We start from the raw sequence: 20,824 nt of genomic DNA, 5'->3' as shown, positions 1-20,824 counted from the left end.
GACCACATATCTGGAATCTGGGGGTTTTTTCATGTCGAGAAAATATTTTTTTTTCCAGCACAACAACAATGTATGTTTCATTGAAATGCAGTGGACTTTCTTTTTGTTTCCGCCACTATACATCATTTTGTTGACTATCTAGAAAATCACATAACATAATTTGATTTTGCACAGGGCCTTGGACTCTCAATCATCCACTTGAGAGACAGAAGTGTGAAATAACAACTTTCTCTACAGGGAAGCTGTGGCGCAGGAGAACGATGCTCCAGGTGCCCCAGGGTGATGGGCGAACCTGCCCCCGTCAGAGGGAACAGTGGAAGCCTTGCCCTGTCAGACCCTGTTACCAATGGAGATACAGCCCCTGGTCAGAGTGCAAGTCTGAGGTGAGACAGTGTTCTACCTCTCACTTCTCTCTCTCTCTCTCTCTCTCTCTCTCTCTCTCTCTCTCTCTTTCTTTCTCTCTTGCTCTCTCTCTTCCCCAGTTTCTCACACACTTTCTGTTTTGTCTGTGCCTCTGTCTCTGTATGGGTTTCTGTTTCTCTCTCTGCCTTCTTTCTCTCACACACTATGTTTTGTCTCTGTGCCTATTTCTCTGTCTAAGCCTCTTTCACTGTCTAAGCCTCTTTCTCTGTCTATGCCTCTTTCTCTGTCTAAGCATCTTTCTCTGTCTAAGCATGTTTCTCTGTCTAAGCCTTTCTCTGTCTAAGCCTTTCTCTGTCTAAGCCTCTTTCTCTGTCTAAGCCTCTTTCTCTGTCTGTACCTCTTTCTCTGTCTAAGCCTCTTTCTCTGTCTGTACCTCTTTCTCTGTCTAAGCCTCTTTCTCTGTCTAAGCCTCTTTCTCTGTCTGTACCTCTTTCTCTGTCTAAGCCTCTTTCTCTGTCTAAGCCTCTTTCTCTGTCTGTACCTCTTTCTCTGTCTGTACCTCTTTCTCTGTCTAAGCCTCTTTCTCTGTCTAAGCCTATTTCTCTGTCTGTACCTCTTTCTCTGTCTGTACCTCTTTCTCTGTCTGTACCTCTTTCTCTTTCTTTCCCTCTTATTTGCCAGAAGCATCTATATTTTTGACAGACGGCACTGTATTCTGTATTGCAGAGTGAGGGAACGTTGACACTCCTTTGTTCTGGGCTGTTTTCTCCTGCTGCTGGGGCTTCTGACAGCAGACAGTAGCTCATTAGCAGCCTACAGCACAATCCTAGAGAAGCTATTTCTGACAAATCAAAGATCATTGCCATGGCCTTGACAGACACTGACACTCTGAACTGTAACAGTTGGATGTTGTCTACACAGCAGACCAGCTCTGTGTGAATGTATATGTGTAAGGGACGTGGTTCAGTGAACCTAGCTCACCTGGTAGGTAACCTTGCCTGAGACCTGAAGACCTGTGTTAGCTTCCCAAGCTAATGCCTAGGCTATAGCTCAGAGGGCTAACACATTATTGTGGCACAAACCCGAGTCATTGAACTAAATGGCAATCTGTGACACAAAATGAAATATCTATGGAGTTGTATTTGAACCTGTATTATTCTCTCTGTTTATCGTCCAGGGTGCGAGGTGCGGAGAAGGGCTGCGGTTCCGTAACGTGTCTTGCTTCGTGTCGGACGGGTCTGGCCAGGAAGAGGGCAGCCTGGTGGATGATGAGATGTGTGGAAACCTGGAGCCCTCGGTAGAAGGAGACAAACGGGTCACCCTGGAAGAACCCTGCACCTCGCCCTGTCCAGGTAACTAACTTGGCCTGCAATGACTGATGAAACAGAGTCCTGGACAGTGGACCCCGTCCCTCGATAAGAGGCAGCCAAGATCTGACCTGGAAAAACCTCTGACCCTATGGTCAGTAAAGATTCACCTTTGAGCATCCTTCTAATCTACGATGTAGATAGTTCAATGTGTAACATTAATGGTGTTCCGTAGATTTTTCTAGCTTTATCTGGTCGAGAAAGCGCCTTGTCCTTCAACGTTATTTACTAACTATAGAGAAACATTTAGCTGTTCCTTTTAGGCTGACCTGAGTTCACTACTGCCATTAAGTCACATTCATCAGCAGATATGCTAAGATACATTTATATGGTCCTAGCTGTGATATATTCTAGCCCAGCTCTCTCATAGCATGAATCTGTTAGGAGCAGTGTCCGTTGTCACTGACTGTAGGCAATGAGGATTGGATGTTCAGATGCTCAGAGGCTGGTGCTAGTGAGCCCACCAACGTCTGAATCCAACAAGCTAGTAAAGTGAGTATTCTCAAATCTGATTTTATGATTACATGATTTCTTCATCTCCAATGACATGAAAGTGGAGATTTTCTCTGAATATAAACCTTTTGACGTCATACATTTCAGAGGGAAAGGGTAAAAAGCAGATCTGAAAGCGACTAGTGTGAATTTTTACAGTTCCATATTTCCTTTTTTGCCAAAGCCTATCAGTGACATATCCAACGTCCCATTTTGACAGCTCCAGTGTAGCAGAAGTAGAGCGTTAGGACACCAGCTCATGCAGCAGAAAATTGCGTGTGGTGTGTGTGTGTGTGTGTCCAGAGTGATGCTTTTGGTAGTTGTGGACATGTGTAGTCAAAGTCATCTTTGTAGCCTACTTCCCTACTATTCTACCATTCATTGCCCTCATTCACATCACACAAACCCTATGTCTGTGGCCTACTAAATTACCTATCTACATAGCCAGCCCTAATCTCCAGTGGTTTAGCTCAGGCAGATATCAGACAGGTACTTCATCCAGGTGTCCCCTCCCTCTCCACATGAAACCCCACCAGACATCACCTCTCTCCCCCTAACTCTGCCTCATCACACCCAAGCCTCCCCCTGCCTGATTGTATCTCAGTCCATGGCCCCACCATGCCTGACACCTGACACAGACAGCAGACAGGTGAGCATCGTAAGGAGGATTAGGCTTCTTTGGACCTGACGGCTTTATGAGTAATTAGTATTTAGACGTGTGCTCACTTCCTCTCTGTCACTACAACAGGATGAATGAATGGACTGCTCTGACCTATTCTTAATGGGAAACGGCCTGTTTTCTGAGAACACCCTGATTCAAGGTAGAATAGGGGATGATGAAAAATGTGATCTGGCTCTGTTGGGGAAGTATTTTAGAACGTTGATCTTCTAAGCTTTATCAGAGGTAGGGTTTATTAAACCTCTTTAACAAAAAGAGAAATCTCTGAGGAAATCTGAAACGTCTGCCTGGTGACAATCTGTGTGGAAAAAGGATGACATCCAAACCGGTAACGGCTCCACTCGGAAGGAGTGGACCAAAGCGCAGCGTGAAAAGTGTTCATGATTTTTTTTTTATCATCAAAAAACACTCTAACAAAGTAACAAAAGAAAAGCGAACAGTTCTGTCAGGTAACAGAGACTAAACAGAAAATAACTACCCACAAACACAGGTGGAAGAAAGGCTACCTAAGTATGATTCCCAATCAGAGACAACGATAGACAGCTGCCTCTGATTGGGAACCATACTCGGCCAAAACAAAGAAATAGACAACATAGAATGCCCACCCCAAATCACACCCTGACCTAACCAAATAGAGAAATAAAACGTCTCTCTAAGGTCAGGGCGTGACAAAACCAAATTCAAGTTTCCCATTATAATTGTGTAGTGCCAGGGCCAGGAATGTTGTGATATGACCAGGATAGACTCTGAAGCCATATTTTTGGTTAGGTTACATGCTTAACAGTAACGTCTCATATAGTACTGTAAGTTTTCAACTGTGTACAGCTAAATGTGTTGTAAGTTATGTACTGTGTGTTTATGTACAGGTGACTGCTACCTGACTGACTGGACAGTGTGGAGCCCGTGTCAGCTGAGCTGTGTCAGTGGAGATGACCTGGGTTTCGGCTCAGTGCAGGTCAGATCCAGAGCCGTGCTGGCCCAGGAGCCAGAGAACCTACTGCAGTGTCCAGAACAGGAGTGGGAAGCCCGGCCCTGCACTGGTCAGTCTATACACACACACACACACACGCAAACACGCACACACACACACACACGCATGCACAAATGTGCATTTGTCCCTTCATACTATGTAATATGAAGTATGTCTGTACTGACCCATATTTCTCCTCCCACTACAGAGGGCCAGTGTTATGAGTACAAGTGGATGACAGGAGCGTGGAGAAGCTCCTCTCGACTGGTCTGGTGTCAGAGATCTGATGGATTAAATGTCACAGGTACAGAATGCGTGTGCGTGTGTTTTGTTTCCCCTTGTGGGGACCAGAAATGTCCTCAGAAGGATAGTAAAACAAGGACAATTCAGACAAGTGGGAACATTTAGCCAGCCCCCGCAAGGAAAAAAGTATATTTTAGGCTTAGGGGTTAGGTTTAGGGTTGGGGTTAGAGTTAGAATTAGGGTTAGGGAGGGCCTCCCGAGAGGCGCAGAGGTCTGAGGCACTGCATCGCGGTGTTTGAGGGGTCACTATAGATCCGGGTTCGATTCCGTGTGCTGCAGCCAGCTGCGACCCGGAGGCCAATAATGCAGAGCACATACTGACCAAGCGTCATCCGGGTTAAGGGAGGGCATGGCCAGCCGGGATGTCCTTGTCCCATTGCGCTAGCAACTCCTGTGGTGGGCCGGGCGCATGTACGCTGACACGGTCGCCAGTCAGGGTTAGTATTTAAGGGTTCGCGTTAGGGGTTTGGAGTTAAGGAAAACAGGACTTTGAATCAATCGATTGTTTGGAACCCACAAGGATAGTAAAACAAACGTGTGAGTGTGTGTGCTGCTCACATCCCATCCCCTGTCAGAATGCATCCACCAACACCTCTTTCTTTTAAACATGTCTCTTTATACATGTGCCTACTGCATATGCTGCTGAATAGAAGTCCCTAAAACCTTCTAGAATAAGGATGCGTATTGAGTGGTAGCCTACTGTAGAAGAAGATTTCAGTCACTGCCTCTCCATTGAGTGGCTACATAATTACAACTGTAATTCTATGTATGTGTGGGATGGAGATGATGAGATCCAATGAGTAGTACAAGGCAGTTCTGCTGCTGTCGGCCACCCAGCCCAGCTCTCTCCAGGTGCCTCAGTGGATGATGATAATGAGGTGAATAGGGATGTTTAAAACCCTGTCTCTGCCTGTCGGAGCGAGTGGCGTTTGTTCATTCGAGAAAGAGAGAGGTTGCTTTCCAAGCACTTCCTGACTGCCTGTCACTGTGGAGCCTAGGCCGCTTGTGTGTGTGCATGTGCTCCTGTGTGTGTGCGCGCATGCCTTCGAGCGCGTGTGTGATTGTGTGTGCAGGAGGATTTAATCCTTGACGATGACACGTTTTAGTCCTGCTGGCCGTCACACGTCAGCTTTAGGTCTGTGACTGCTGCCTCTGCCTCGGTGGTGCTCAGAGCTCGGAGGTGTGACGGTGAAGAGTTACAGTGGATATGTCACTTATCATAAAGGATGTGTGTCTTATTCAGCAGTGAATCCCCTCAGGAATGAATAACCACTGACTACCAACACAGACTTTGCCTGTTAACTTATTATCTTGTGGAAAAATGTACTTACTATGACTGTGATATGTGGATTTTCTCACCTAGCTATCTTAAGATGAATGCACAAGTGTAAGTCACTCTGGTTAAGAGTGTCTGCTAAATGACTAAAATGGGAATAAGTGCATGAAACATTTCTGTAAACTATACATATGATGTTAGGTGTGTAGGCATAGAGTATTACATATCAAATCCAACTTTATTTAACATGCATTTATCTAGACAGCTCAATCCACTTTACATTTGTTAGGTAGGTGAGCATGAATCATGATATATCCTGAATTCCCACTCACCGTGTATTAATGATGCTATAGATCCTATGCCAAGACATTCCACAGACATACGCTCCAGATGGTTTGCATATTTTACGCATATTATATCAGACTGGTTGATTGGCATGTACCCTGTATTTCCTTGATGTAAACGTGTCCTTTCACACCTTATGGTTTCCGCTTATGATTTGCATACGCTGTGTGTGTGTGTGTGTGTGTGTGTGTGTGTGTGTGTGTGTGTGTGTGTGTGTGTGTGTGTGTGTGTGTGTGTGTGTATGTGTGTGTGTGTGTGTGTGTGCGTGTGCGTGTGCGTGTGTGTGTCCATGTGCATCACCATCATTAATATTCAAGACGTCTTCTGGTAGATTAGCAGTTTTCTGCCGACAGTATGGTTTTTCTGAATAACTTGAGGCATCCCGTCCAGGATTACTCTCTGAGTGTCGCTACACGTATATCTGGTGTGAAGTGGGTGATGTTGAAGTGAAGGAATTTAGCTAAGTGGTTGAAGTGTGCCGATGCTGACTGGTGCAGAGTACTGGGCCTTGCACCTCTCATTCTCTAAAACGTGGGTACATATTGTAGACTGCCTGGCTAGAAGTACTGTCAAATTTAAGGGAGCTGTCACGCCCTGACCATAGTTTACTTTGTATTTTCTATGTTTTGATTGGTCAGGGTGTGATCTGAGTGGGTATTCTATGTTTCATGTCTTGTTTGTCTATTTCTATGTTCAGCCTGATATGGTTCTCAGTCAGAGGCAGGTGTTCGTCATTGTCTCTGATTGGGAACCATATTTAGGTAGCCTGGGTTTCACTGTGTGTTGGTGGGTGATTGTTCCTGTTTTTGTGTTTGCACCAGACAGGGCTGTTTTGAGTTCTCACGTCTCTTGTTTTTTCGTTAGTTTGTTCATGTATAGTGTCGTCAATAAATTACAATGAACAACCACCACGCTGCGCTTTGGTCCGCCTCTACTTCACAAGAAGAGAATCGTTACAGAATCACCCACCACCAACGGACCAAGCAGCGTGTCAACAGGCAGGAGCAGCGCGAGGAGAAGCGCAATAAGGATTTCTGGACATGGGAGGAAATCCTCGACGGGAGAGGACCCTGGGCTAAACCAGGGGAGTGTAGCCGCACTAAGGTGCAGCGGGAGAAGAAACAACAGGAGCAGCCCAAAGAGGAGGTATGGACATGGGAGGACGAATTAGAAGGAAGAGGACCCTGGGCTCAGCCAGGAGAATATCGCCGCCCCAAAGAAGAACTGGAGGCGGCGAAAGCTGAGAGGCGCAGATACGAGGAGGCAGCACGACGTAGCGGATGGAAGCCTGAGAGGCAGCCCCAAAAATTTCTTGGGGGGGGGCTAACAGGGAGTATGGCTATGCCAGGTAGGAGACCTGAGCAGACTCCCTGTGCTTACCGGGGGGCTAGAGAGACCGGACAGGCACCGTGTTATGCAGTGGTGCGCACGGTGTCTCCAGTGCGGGTGCATAGCCCGGTGCGGTATATTCCAGCTCCGCGTGTCTGCCGGGCTAGATTGAGCGTCGAGCCTAATGCCATGAAGCCGGCTCTACGCAGCTGGTCTCCAGTGCGTCTCCTTGGGCCGGCTTACATGGCACCAGCCTTGCGCTCGGTGTCTCCGGTTCGCCTGCATAGTCCAGTGCGGGCTATTCCACCTCGCCGCACTGGCAGGGCGACCGTGAGCATTCAACCAGGTAAGGTTGGGCAGGCTCGGTGCTCAAGAGCTCCAGTGCGCCTGCACGGTCCGGTTTTTCCAGTACCACCTCCACACCCCAGCCCTCCGGTAGCAGCTCCCCGCACCAGGCTTCCTGTGCGTGTCCTCGGCCCAGTACCACCAGTGCCAGCACCACGCATCAGGCCTACAGTGCGCCTCGCCTGTCCAGCGCTGTCGGAGCCTTCCTCCTCTCCAGCGCTGTCGGAGTCTCCCGCCTGTTTAGCGCTGTCAGAGCTTTCCGCCTCTACAGCGCTGCCGGAGTCTCCCGCCTGTTCAGAACTGCCAGTTAGCATAGAGCTGCCAGTTAGCATAGAGCTGCCAGTTAGCTTAGAGCTGCCAGTTAGCAAGGAGCTGCCAGTCTGCAAGGAGCTGCCAGTCTGCAAGGAGCTGCCAGTCTGCAAGGAGCTGCCAGTCTGCATGGAGCTGCCAGTCTGCATAGAGCTGCCAGTCTGCATGGAGCTGCCAGTCTGCAAGGAGCCGCCAGAGCTGCCTGTCTGCAGGATGCCGCCAAAGCTGCCAGTCTGCAAGGAGCCGCCAGAGCTGCCAGTCTGCAAGGAGCCGCCAGAGCTGCCAGTCTGCAAGGAGCCGCCAGGGCTGCCAGTTAGCATGGAGCAGCCAGGGCCGCCAGTCAGCATGGAGCAGCCAGGGCCGCCAGTCAGCATGGAGCAGCCAGGGCCGCCAGTCAGCATGGAGCAGCCAGGGCCGCCAGTCAGCAGGGAGCAGCCAGTCAGCAGGGAGCAGCCAGTCAGCATGGAGCAGCCAGAGCAGCCAGTCAGCATGGAGCAGCCAGAGCAGCCAGTCAGCATGGAGCAGCCAGAGCTGCCAGTCAGCATGGAGCAGCCAGTCAGCATGGAGCAGACAGAGCTGCCAGTCGACCAGACTCTTCCAGATCGGCCAGTCGTCCAGATTCTCCCAGATCCGCCAGTCGTCCAGATTCTCCCAGATCCGCCAGTCGACCAGATTCTCCCAGATCCGCCAGTCGACCAGATTCTCCCAGATCCGCCAGTCGACCAGATTCTCCCAGATCCGCCAGTCGACCAGATTCTCCCAGATCCGCCAGTCGACCAGATTCTCCCAGATCCGCCAGTCGACCAGATTCTCCCAGATCCGCCAGTCGACCAGATTCTCCCAGATCTGCTAGTCGACCAGGATCTGCTGAAACCGCCAGCCAGCCAGGTTCTGGTAGTTTCTACTACCTGCCTGGGCTTCCTCTCAGTGCTGAGCTTCTTCTCAGTGCTGAGCTTCCTCTCAGTGCTGAGCTACCTATCTGTCCCGAGTTACCTCTGTCCCGAGCTGTCCCTCTGTCCCATGTTATCATTGTGGTGGGTAACCTATTTAGGGACGTTTAGGAGGGGGATTAAAACTGTCATGGAGTGGGGTCCACGTCCAGCGCCAGAGCCGCCACCGCGGACAGATGCCCACCCAGACCCTCCCCTATAGGTTCAGGTTTTGCGGCCGGAGTCCGCACCTTGGGGGGGGGGTACTGTCACGCCCTGACCATAGTTTACTTTGTATTTTCTATGTTTTGATTGGTCAGGGTGTGATCTGAGTGGGTATTCTATGTTTCATGTCTTGTTTGTCTATTTCTATGTTCAGCCTGATATGGTTCTCAGTCAGAGGCAGGTGTTCGTCATTGTCTCTGATTGGGAACCATATTTAGGTAGCCTGGGTTTCACTGTGTGTTGGTGGGTGATTGTTCCTGTTTTTGTGTTTGCACCAGACAGGGCTGTTTTGAGTTCTCACATCTCTTGTTTTTTCGTTAGTTTGTTCATGTATAGTGTCGTCAATAAATTACAATGAACAACCACCACGCTGCGCTTTGGTCCGCCTCTACTTCACAAGAAGAGAATCGTTACAGGAGCAGTGGAACCTTTTTCATTCTTTCAAGCACTGATGCACTGTGTAAGTCACTTTGGATGAAAGTGTCTGCTTAGTTGCAGATATTATATTACGTTATATATATATAATGATTAATACTTTACCCCTCCCCCTGGCTGCTGTGGTAACCTCTGTTTCTTTCAGCCTGGTTACTGTGGTGCTGTTTAACTCCTAATGACAAACCTAGTCCTTACTGCCACCTACAACGTTGTCATAGAAACCACACTTATCAGAGGACGGGCTGCAGTACTGACTTAGCTGTGAGTCGGTTCTAGTTTCCTCACCACCACTACCGTATTCCTACTCTGTATACCATTGGTCTAGTTGGTCTAGTCCCCCACCCCCCCCACTACCACTACGGTATCCCTCCTCTTGTCTCCGATACCCTTGTTTTGTGTATATTGATTTACCCCAGTATAGTTGAAATAAAAGCCTAGTGAGAAAACAGCGAGCCCCTTTCTTTTTGCCTTGAGGCAGTCCACTGCATTGATGAGGCGATGGGAGGGAATCTCCCTGAGGCAATCACTTAAAGAGATAGGGATGGGCCAGGCTGGCCTACCTTCCCTTCCCAGGCATGGCTACATCCCAAATGGCCCCCTATTTCCTAAATAGTGCACTACTTTTGACCAGAGACCATAGGGCACTAAGTAGTGCACTATGTAGGAAATAGGGTGTCATTTGGGACACAAGAATGCTGTCCTTGATATCTGAAGGTGTATCAGTGTACATGTTGCAGTGAGTGCATCATCTCACCACAGTACACACAAATCATCTGAGACCCAGAGAGCTCGGTCTGCTTTCCTGTTTTTCTAAGTGTGTCTGTACGCTTGCTCTCTGGGATGGTGCATACTGCGTGGTGTATGTCTGCTAAACCATGAATTCATGGGACTGTGTGTTTTTGTCTCGGTGTTTGAGGAGACATCTTGAGCAGCTAGCTATCTGTGAGGGGAAATTAATTGGAAAGCATTGGAGGACCCATTGTTGTTGCTTGCTTCCTGCTGTGGAATGAGACAGAGGGAGAGAGAGGGAGAGGGAGAGGGAGGGAGAGAGACAGCGGGAGAGAGAGAGAGAGAGAGACAGAGAGAGAGAGAGGGAGAGAGAGGGAGAGGGAGAGGGAGAGAGAGAGACAGAGGGAGAGAGAGAGACAGAGGGAGAGAGGGAGACAGAGGGAGAGGGAGAGGGAGAGAGAGAGAGAGAGAGAGGGGGAGAGGGAGAGAAGTAGAGGGAGAGAAGGACACAAAGAAAGTGATATAAAGAAAGGGCGAGAGAGTGCAAAATGGAGAAGAGGTATGTTGGCTCTCTGATCCATGTTGCCTGCAGCACAACAGACTGACAGAAGTGGAGTAACAAAGACAGAGGTGAAAGCTGCCCAACAATGTGGACCACTCGTCCGCTGCCCTGCTGTGTGTGTGTATGGACGTGTTTAACCATAAGTCCCCACAAGAATAGTAAACAAACATTTGACCAACTGGGGACAGTTAGTCTCCACAATGTCAAATGCTATTTCTAGGGGGTTTAGAATTAGTGTTAGGGTTAGAATTGGTTTAGGGTTAGTTTTAAGGTTAGGGTTAGGGAAAATAGGTTATTGAATGGGACTGAATTGTGTGTCTCCATAGGCTCGTTGCACAAGACGGTGTGTGTGTCTGCTTGTGTAGATCTTGTGTTTACATGTATGTGCTTGTCTACTTGCATTAGTAAGATAATTAAATGTACAGCATCTTTATGTCATAAAGGGAGACCTATTGCAACCTCACTTTCATCCCCTCGCTACCCCAAACCCCTCCCCACTGACACTTGCCCTCTGCCCTCTACCATACAGGTGGCTGCCCTATGACGGCCCAACCCGTGGCAGACCGATCATGTGACCCAGCCTGCAACAAACCACGCTCCTTCTGCACAGAGGTGATGGGGGGGTGGGGGGGGAGAGAGAGAGAGAGAGAGAGAGAGAGAGAGAGAGAGAGAGAGAGAGAGAGAGAGAGAGAGAGAGAGAGAGAGAGAAAACAGCTGAACAGTCTCTGATGGTGTCATGCTGCTGTTATGTGCAGATGAATTGTTAGTCTCTGATGGTGTCATGCTGCTGTTATGTGCAGATGAATTGTTAGTATCTGATGGTGTCCTGCTGCTGTTATGTGCAGATGAATTGTTAGTCTCTGATGGTGTCATGCTGCTGTTATGTGCAGATGAATTGTTAGTCTCTGATGGTGTCCTGCTGCTGTTATGTGCAGATGAATTGTTAGTCTCTGATGGTGTCATGCTGCTGTTATGTGCAGATGAATTGTTAGTCTCTGATGGTGTCCTGCTGCTGTTATGTGCAGATGAATTGTTAGTCTCTGATGGTGTCATGCTGCTGTTATGTGCAGATGAATTGTTAGTCTCTGATGGTGTCATGCTGCTGTTATGTGCAGATGAATTGTTATTCTCTGATGGTGTCCTGCTGCTGTTATGTGCAGATGAATTGTTAGTCTCTGATGGTGTCCTGCTGCTGTTATGTGCAGATGAATTGTTAGTCTCTGATGGTGTCCTGCTGCTGTTATGTGCAGATTAATTGTTAGTCTCTGATGGTGTCATGCTGCTGTTATGTGCAGATGAATTCCCCTGTATTTACTGCATCTGCCGTAGCAGGAGAATAATACACACATGAAAAAACAAGGCATGATCAACAAGACTATTTTATTTTTCAGTTATACTTATTTTATCAATTAAACTCCATCTCACATTATCAAGCATCTCACAGGAAATCCCAGAACCAGTACAAACAACATTAAATATACACATAAATATATATTTTTTTTTTAAATACTTTTTAATTAAATGCAATAGAGTAAGGTATTCTTCAACCCAGTGGTATTCAAAGGGTGTATTTTATTCTCAGTCATATGTAAGAGAGAAACATCCCATAATATTCAGCCTGGTCTTTGAAGTGGAGTTTGTCCCTCCTTGGGCTGAGCGCTCCCAGCATTTGTGTTCACTACAAACGGAGGCAATTTCCTGGACACACCGGGGGACCGGTGTTTGTGGAGGTGTGTGTGTGTGTGTGTGTGCGTGCGTGCGTGCGTCTATGGGGGATCGGCACCATGTATACACACTCCCATGTCAGAACACATCAGAACCAGTCACTATTACTAAGACCCTGAACCAGGACTCAGGCCTCTAGTCGGTGCTGAGGGGGCTGTGAGAGAGCTACAGCAACATGTCTAGCTGGATATGGCTCAAATGTCTCTTTCATGTTTGTGTTGTTAGTCATCTCCCAGGGCCTGGCTGTGTTTCTGTGTCTTTGACTGTGTGTAAATGTGTCTCTTGTGCCAGTATTATTTCATGCTTGTAGGCGTGGTCATGAGTGAATCTAACTTGTTCTGTCCATCATTCCCTAATTTCATGTCTGTCTGTGTGTTCATGAATTTGTGTGTGTGTGTGTGTGTGTGTATGTGTGTGTGTGTGTGTGTGTGTGTGTGTGTGTGTGTTCAGCCATACAGCCACTGTTTGCATTGTTGGTATTTAATCTCGGGGTGATGAGAGAAAAAAGGAAAGAGGGGGATGAAAGATAATGAAAAACCCCTGGGCTGGCAGAGGAGTGATCTGAGAGAGCTCGAGTGATGAGCGAACAGAGTGAAGCCTTTGGGCTGGCAGGCTGTATACCCCAACCCCAACAGACACCACCCTATAAATCTCAGAGCATGAATTTCTGATTCACCCCCCCCCACCCCCCTGCCTCTCTCTCAATGCAGCGCTAGCATCACAAAGGGGATTGAAACGTGTGATGGTTAAAGCTAATACTGCCAAGATATGAGCCTGAGCTAAAGCTGAGTGATGATTCATTCAATTACACCCGGGAATATTTGATAAGAAATAACCTCACTTTAATCCAACTTGGTGCTTAGCCAGGTCCGACTGCATTATTTGTTGTATTAAAAGAGACGAAACTGACAAAAATGCCTTGTGTCTATGTTTTGATTTTAAAATGTGTTTCTGTGTGTGAGTGTATGTATGTGTGTGTGTGTGTGTGAATTGTGTGATACTCATGAAGTGCACTAATTTCTAAACATCTCCAACACACCTGCAAAGCAACCCCCTTGATGTGCAACTGCATTTCACTAATACGTGTGTGTACCTCCCTCCCTCTCCCAGGCGGGTGTGTGTGGCTGTGAGGAGCGCTACACGGAGGTGATGACTTCAGACGGCCTGCTGGACCAGTGTACGGTGATCCCTGTGTTAGAGATCCCCACGGCAGGGGACAACAGGGCTGACGTGAAGACCATCAGGGCGGTCAGCCCCACACAGCCCTCCAACAGCCTGCCTGGCCGAGCTGGACGCACCTGGTTCCTACAGCCCTTCGGACCAGGTACACGGACCAGACCGATTTACTCTAGCAATTTACGGGACTGTAGGGAACCATCCAAGACATTTGTTCTTGGTTGTTATTATGTTGTATTTTGAATCTTGTTAGAATATCGGCCTATACTTTGTAGAAAGTAAATGTGAATATATTCAGGAATTGTAACAGAATTTGCTACAGAAAGCCAACCATTCTGCATTGTCATTCCCGGGAGCCACAAATTGTTTTGGCACAAATCCCCTAATGATGTCAAGAAATGTTATGAACAGGTCTCACACCACCATTTACGCACACATTTAGGATTAGACCCAGAATTTCTCATCCTCAAAATAGCCAGCATTTCTACTCATGTATGATGTGATGTGCTGGATCTTAATATTTACAGCAAAATTAAAGTACAATCCACCAATAATAATTTACACACAATAGATGACCTGGAAAATATTTGGTGTACTGCTGCCCCCTTCTGCACAGGATTGGATCTGCACCCAAGTCATTTACGTTATAGTGTGAGCTGTCACTGGAGTTAGTCCCTTGTTAGAGTACTAAGTGTGTGTGATGTGTTCTCCACAGATGGTAAACTGAAGACATGGGTCTACGGTGTTGCAGCCGGAGCTTTTGTTCTCCTCATATTTATAGTCTCCATGACCTTCCTAGCCTGGTAGGTTAACCTGTTTGATACTTCTTTAAGTATGTAATGCATCTGTATGTATGTATGTATGTATGTATGTATGTATGTATTTACACTGAACAAAAATATAAACGCAACATGCAACAATTTCAAAGATTTTACTGAGTTACAGTTCATTTAAGGAAGTCAGTCAATTGAAATACATTAATTAGGACCTAATCTAAGGATTTCTCATGACTTGGAAAACAGATATGCATCTGTTGGTCACAGATCCATTAATAAAAAGGTAAGGGTGTGGATCAGAAAACCAGTCCGTATCTGGTGTGACAACCATTAGCCTCATGCAGCGCGACACATCTCCTTCACATAGAGATGATCAGGCTGTGGATTGTGGCCTGAGGAATGTTGTCCCACTCCTCTTCAATGGCTGTGCGAAGTTGCTGGATGTTGGTGGGAACTGGAACATGCTGTTGTACAAGTCAATCCAGAGCATCTCAAATGTGCTCAATGGATGACATGTCTGGTGAGTTTGCAGGCTTTGGAAGACCTGGGACATTTGCAGCTTCCAGGAATTGTGTACAGATGCTTGCAACATGGGGCCGTGAATTATCACTCTGAAACATGAGGTCATAGCGGCAGATGACTGGCATGACAATAGTCCTCAGGATCTCGTCAAGGTATCACTGTGCATTCAAATTGCCATTGATAAAATGCAGTTGTGTTCGTTGTCCGTAGCTTATGCCTACCCATACCACAACCCCACTGCCACCATGGGGCACTCTGTTCATAATGTTGACATCAGCAAACCGCTCGCCCCACACAACACTCTGTAGGCCATCTGCTTCGTACAGTTGAAACTGGGGTTCATCCATGAAGAGCACACTTCTCCAGTGCCAGTGACCATGGAAAGTGAGCATGTATCCACTAAAGTCGGTTACGATGCTGAACCACAGTCAGGTCAAGACCCTGGTGAGGACGACGAGCATGCAGATGAGCTTCCTTGAGAAGTTTTTTGACAGTTTGTGCAGACATTCTTTGGTTGTGCAAACCCACAGTTTCATCAGCTGTCTGGTTGGCTGGTCTCAGACGATCCCACAGTTTCATCAGCTGTCTGGGTGGCTGGTCTCAGACGATCCCACAGTTTCATCAGCTGTCTGGTTGGCTGGTCTCAGACGATCCCACAGTTTCATCAGCTGTCTGGTTGGCTGGTCTCAGACGATCCCACAGTTTCATCAGCTGTCTGGTTGGCTGGTCTCAGACGATCCCACAGTTTCATCAGCTGTCTGGTTGGCTGGTCTCAGACGATCCCACAGTTTCATCAGCTGTCTGGTTGGCTGGTCTCAGACGATCCCACAGTTTCATCAGCTGTCTGGGTGGCTGGTCTCAGACGATCCCACAGTTTCATCAGCTGTCTGGGTAACTGGTCTCAGACGATCCCACAGTTTCATCAGCTGTCTGGGTGGCTGGTCTCAGACGATCCCACAGTTTCATCAGCTGTCTGGGTGGCTGGTCTCAGACTATCCCACAGTTTCATCATCTGTCTTGGTGGCTGGTCTCAGACGATCCCACAGTTTCATCAGCTGTCTGGTTGGCTGGTCTCAGACGATCCCACAGGTAAAGAAGCCAGATGTGGAGGTCCTGGGCTGGTGTGGTTACACGTGGTCTGAGGTTGTGAGGCCGGTTGGAAGTACTGCCAAATGATCTAAAACAACGCTGGGGGCGGCTTATGGTAGAAAAATGAACATTCAATTCTCTGTCAACAGTTCTGGTGGAAATACCTGCAACCAGCATGTCAATTGCATGCTCCCTCAAAAGTTAAGACATCTGGGCATTATGTTGTGTGACAAAACTACTAATTTTAGAGTTGCCTTATATTGTCCCCAGCACAAGGTGCACCCTTGTATTGATCATGCTGTTTAATCAGCTTCTTGATATGCCACACCTGTCAGGTGGATGGATTATCTTGGCAAAGGAGAAATGTTCACTAACAGGGATGTAAACAAATGTGTGGACAACATTTTAGAGAAATACGCTTTTTGTTCATGTGGAACATTTCAAGGATCTTTTATTTTAGCTCATGAAACATGGGACCAACACTTTACATGTTGCGTTTATATTTTTTTAAGCATATTGTGTAATGTATGTATGTCATCACCTGTATGTATATGTCTTCATGATCACATCAGTTTCATTTTTACCCATTCATTTTCATTTGAAGTCATGACATTACCTGTACTCTCCATTTTGCTTTTCTTTCCACCCCCCCACCCCCTCTGTGCACCATCAGTCGGTGGTACTCGAACCCTGACTCGAACCCTGACCAGTGTACTGATACGGTGGTCTGGATGGAACAAAATAATCATACCATGACTTATACGTGTCCTGACTGCCAGCATGAAGCGCACGAACTAGAACAACTACATCAATATCATCAACAAAATCATCAACAACCACTACCACAAAATCAATATCAACTACCACAACAAAATCAACACTATCAGCAACAACCATATAATGAACAACATCAATATCAACTACAACCACAACAGCATCAACAAAAAAACATAACAATGAACAAAATCACCAACAAAAACCACAATGCATTGAAACACTCATAACACTCACTTAGGGGTCCTGACCTACTGGCGGCCCTCGCTGCAGTGTTCACACAAACTCCCATACCCCTTCATCTTTCTCTCCTCCCCACATCTGCTGTCACATGTGCCTGTCCGACCTGTCCGACCAATCACATGGAGTTATTGATGGAGGTGAGCAGGAAGTCATCCCCCATGTTTGACCTCTGATCCTGGAGTTTGTTTAGTAGTCTAGAGCACCTCCATACTTAAACATACTTTTGTACGGCATCCATTTTAGGAAGTCATTGGTTTTTTGTTGAAGGACTTCCTTATTTTTGAGATTTCAGGGACACAACATTGACATCACAGTAAAATGATGATCAGCTTTCACTTTCAATAGCATACTGCCCTCTTGTGGCCAGATGGAAGAATCACTCATGACCACTATTCAATCATCTCTCAACCCTTGCCATTCAATCTCTTATTCATTCCACCCATTATTCCCTATCCATTCATGATGGACATAAGACACATTTCATAAGATATCTTATTTACATTTGATATATATGTATCATTGTCTCCTGTCCCTGTGTTTTGTATGTGAAGTTGTAATGTGTGATATATTAGAGCCTGCCCAGACATGCTATAGTGTTGTCCTCATTATGTACCTATAGCTAACTGTCTACACTGTCTCTGTTTGCCATAACTTAGTTTGCATTAAGGTGAGTGGGAACTGTTCTGGGCTGAAGAAAAAGCTGCTTTCTGTACTGTGCTCGTCCGCTCGTCATCTTCCTTCAGAGTCCAATCTCTCTCACATGCCTCAATATAAAAACAAATAATAGCTGCTGTTGAAATTGTCCATGAAGTGTTGCATCATCCACTACGGCATCACTTCAATGCTAGGACAAGGGCCACTCAAATGTGCTTCTGAAATGTGGCTCACCAACTAGTGCTTTAACCAACAGATCTATCCTTTTTTCCTTCAAGGACAATGGCAGTATAGGAACAGAATCATTAGCTATTTCATTATTGCCTTTGCATGATGGAAGAACTGACCATCTACTAAAAGCATGGCCTTCAGCAGAGTGATGCACGTAACTCTGACACCCACCTGAAAGTTGTGGTGTTTTCAAAAGATAGCAGAGCAAGCTCTGTGTATCAGGTGGGGTAACATGATATGGATAAATCCTTTATTGTTATTATAGTATATAGGCCTACATATTAAGGCTATGGGTATCTACATTTCCTCTTCAATAATTGAAATATAAAACATGTAATAGCAATGTTTGTTTTTTATTTCCTAGTAAAAAGCCAAAGAAACCCCAGAGAAGACAGATGTATAACAACCGGCTCAAGCCCCTGACCCTGGCCTATGACGGAGACGCTGACATGTGAACCTCCTCCTAATCTACTTGGTGACAGAATCATTTTACACTGACGTTATGGAGACTGTCATCGTGGGAACAGTCAGACAGGTTGTCAAGGAGACCCATCTTTGACCTTTCTCCTCAGGCTACCAGTGGGCGTGGCTTAAAACCTCTGGAGCTCTAGGAAGACTTGGGTTATGTCACGGATTTATCAACAACAACAACAACAACAACAACAAAGCAAAAAAGAAATCGAGTCATGTTCGTTCATTAGTAGCCTAGAATTTTCCTTCCTCAATATTTTTTATTTATTACATTTTTTGTATACTTTGTTTCACAAGAGCCTTCACAAACTCTGTCTTCTTCTTCTTAAGGAAGTCTGCCTTTGCTTATCTGCCATTTACTACTTTTTCCTGTCAAATAAAAACATCTTTCAAGACGAAGGTTGTTGGAGAGGGCCCTGAAAAAACAGAGTCCTTCCTTCTTGGCTACAGCTGCTCTGTTGGAAATTAGATGAGAAGTACGCAATGCTTTTTAAAATTTATTCCTGGAGAAAATTGCTGCCTCTCTATTTTTCTTCTGGACTGGATCCTTTTCCCTAGAAAACAAAACAAAGCGAAAATGTCCTAATCTTACAGAAATACTGTCAACCTTTGTAGGAAATCTCTGCCTGCCTCTCCCTTTCTCTTCCGTTTCAGGCTCAATATTGCACTATATTAGTGCAGCATGATATGTTCTTATGTCTGGGAAGCTGCCTCCCTCAATACAAGATGATGTACAGTCTTGTGCTAGAAATGTCAAAAAAAGTAGACCTTTTTTCAAAAACAAATGTTGCTTCTTTTACCTCTTGTGTGTGATATGATAATAGGGCGGACGATGCCATGTAAATAGAATTGATTTACCTTTGTAGTATAGTATGTACAGCTGCATTTTACCGACACGGGTTCAAATGGTTTCTGTTTTCAACTGCGCTTGATTGCGCTTGCCTGGCACAATGGAGCCATTGGAATTGTCCCAAAAGTGCAAACCCTACCCATCTGCCACTCCAGGCCAGGCTCAATTAAATGCAGAAAGTATTATAAAGAATTCAAATACTATTTGAACCCAGGTCTGAACATGTCTCATTCTCTGCCTGCCTGACCTTATGTTTGTCTCCTGTTGGTTTCTCTGACTTGCTTTGATGGCTTATTATGGTTAGTCATTGTTTTTCCATTTCCTTTAGTAACTTTATTCAACATCTCAAAGACCAGAATTCCATCAAACGTGCACGGCAGGGAATCCCGATTCCACATGGCAGAAAAATCACATGGCTCTCGTACTGAGGAAAAAAAGCTAATTCAAAGAACTGTTTCGGGTTTGTTGAGAGAAATACAGCAACAATTCTAGTTGATGATGTTATTGAAAGGGTTTATTTTCACAGAAAAAAAAACGATGTGATTTCTATCCCCTTTGCGAGTTTAATAGAATCTGGTCTTTGTTGTTAAGACAGAAGGGTGTTACTGGGTTCACAAATTCTCCTTTACCTTCTGATCCACCAGAAGAGAGTGGCTTCTCTTTACATCTTGGTCTCATATCTACTGCTGTGTAACATCCTCAATCCTAACTAGAACAGCCTACTTGTAACCAAACTGCATAGGCGCATTGCTATATACATATCATACGATCTCTCAATACTGCTCCTATTCAGTGTGGCTGTTGCTTTGGTCGAGGGATGAGTGTGACTACAATGTCTACAATAATCACTCACACACATTTCTGCTTCAGTCTTTCTCCCTGCCTCGGTGCTATTCTATAATGTGTTCTGTATTGCAAAAGCTAGATAGAACGCAACCTAGGTAGCCACAATAACACTCCAAGTAATTCAAAGGAACAGATGCAGCAAGGCCTTAGATGTCGTTCAAAAGCTTTTCATGCTAATGCTGCAATGACATATCTGAAGAGTCAGAGTCCTCTGCCTGAAAACAGGTTATATGCATAATATTGGCTATGGCAGACTGGCAGTTGATAGTGCAGACTGTTTATTCAATGTTGTAGATGGACAAACCTCATGTAAAGTAAATGAATCAGTCACAGCCATACTATTCTCCAGGGGATTGAATTGCGGTGGTAGATACAGACGGACATTTGTTTGTTGACAGGTGGTCAACGGAATTTTTACTTTTTTTTCAATTAACTTTCTAAAATTATGATTTGTAAAAAATGGGTGCATTATGTTTTTATGTAATAATTATTTATGCATTATATATAAATATGTTCCTTTTTTACTGCGCAAAGTAAAGTAAAAAGAAATGGTGTGTGTGTGTGTGTGTGTGTGTGTGTGTGTGCGCGCGCGTGTGTGTGTGTGTGTGTGTGTGTGTGTGTGTGTGTGTGTGTGTGTGTGTGTGTGTGTGTGTGTGTGTGTGTGTGTGTGTGTGTGTGTGTGTGTGTGTGTGTGTGTGTGTGTGTGTGTGTGCGCGCGTGTGCGTCTGTGTGCACGTGTTTAATTATTCTTGTGGGGACCAGAAATCCCCACTAGAATAGTAAACAAACACAAATTTGACCAACAAGGG

At 46.0% G+C, this 20,824-nt stretch overlaps 1 protein-coding gene across 1 annotated transcript in view; it reads left to right on the top strand.

The window, feature by feature from the left end:
- The window catches only part of LOC139373608 (thrombospondin type-1 domain-containing protein 7A-like), a 166,962-nt gene extending 146,492 nt beyond the window's left edge, over window positions 1-20,470 (top strand). Inside the window, exons 21-28 of the mRNA XM_071114307.1 lie at window positions 238-383; window positions 1,541-1,715; window positions 3,768-3,941; window positions 4,080-4,175; window positions 11,188-11,270; window positions 13,494-13,707; window positions 14,275-14,362; window positions 18,213-20,470. Of these exons, the coding sequence (XP_070970408.1) occupies window positions 238-383; window positions 1,541-1,715; window positions 3,768-3,941; window positions 4,080-4,175; window positions 11,188-11,270; window positions 13,494-13,707; window positions 14,275-14,362; window positions 18,213-18,303 (1,067 nt within the window). The 3' untranslated portion in view covers window positions 18,304-20,470. The remainder of the gene's footprint in view (window positions 1-237; window positions 384-1,540; window positions 1,716-3,767; window positions 3,942-4,079; window positions 4,176-11,187; window positions 11,271-13,493; window positions 13,708-14,274; window positions 14,363-18,212) is intronic.
- The last annotated feature ends 354 nt before the right edge of the window (window positions 20,471-20,824 follow it).

This window comes from Oncorhynchus clarkii, chromosome 18, assembly GCF_045791955.1.
Source record: "Oncorhynchus clarkii lewisi isolate Uvic-CL-2024 chromosome 18, UVic_Ocla_1.0, whole genome shotgun sequence".
Taxonomy (NCBI): Eukaryota; Metazoa; Chordata; class Actinopteri; order Salmoniformes; family Salmonidae; genus Oncorhynchus; species Oncorhynchus clarkii.
The sequence above is the reverse complement of the archived record's forward strand: the minus strand, read 5'-3'. Positions and strand labels throughout refer to the sequence as shown.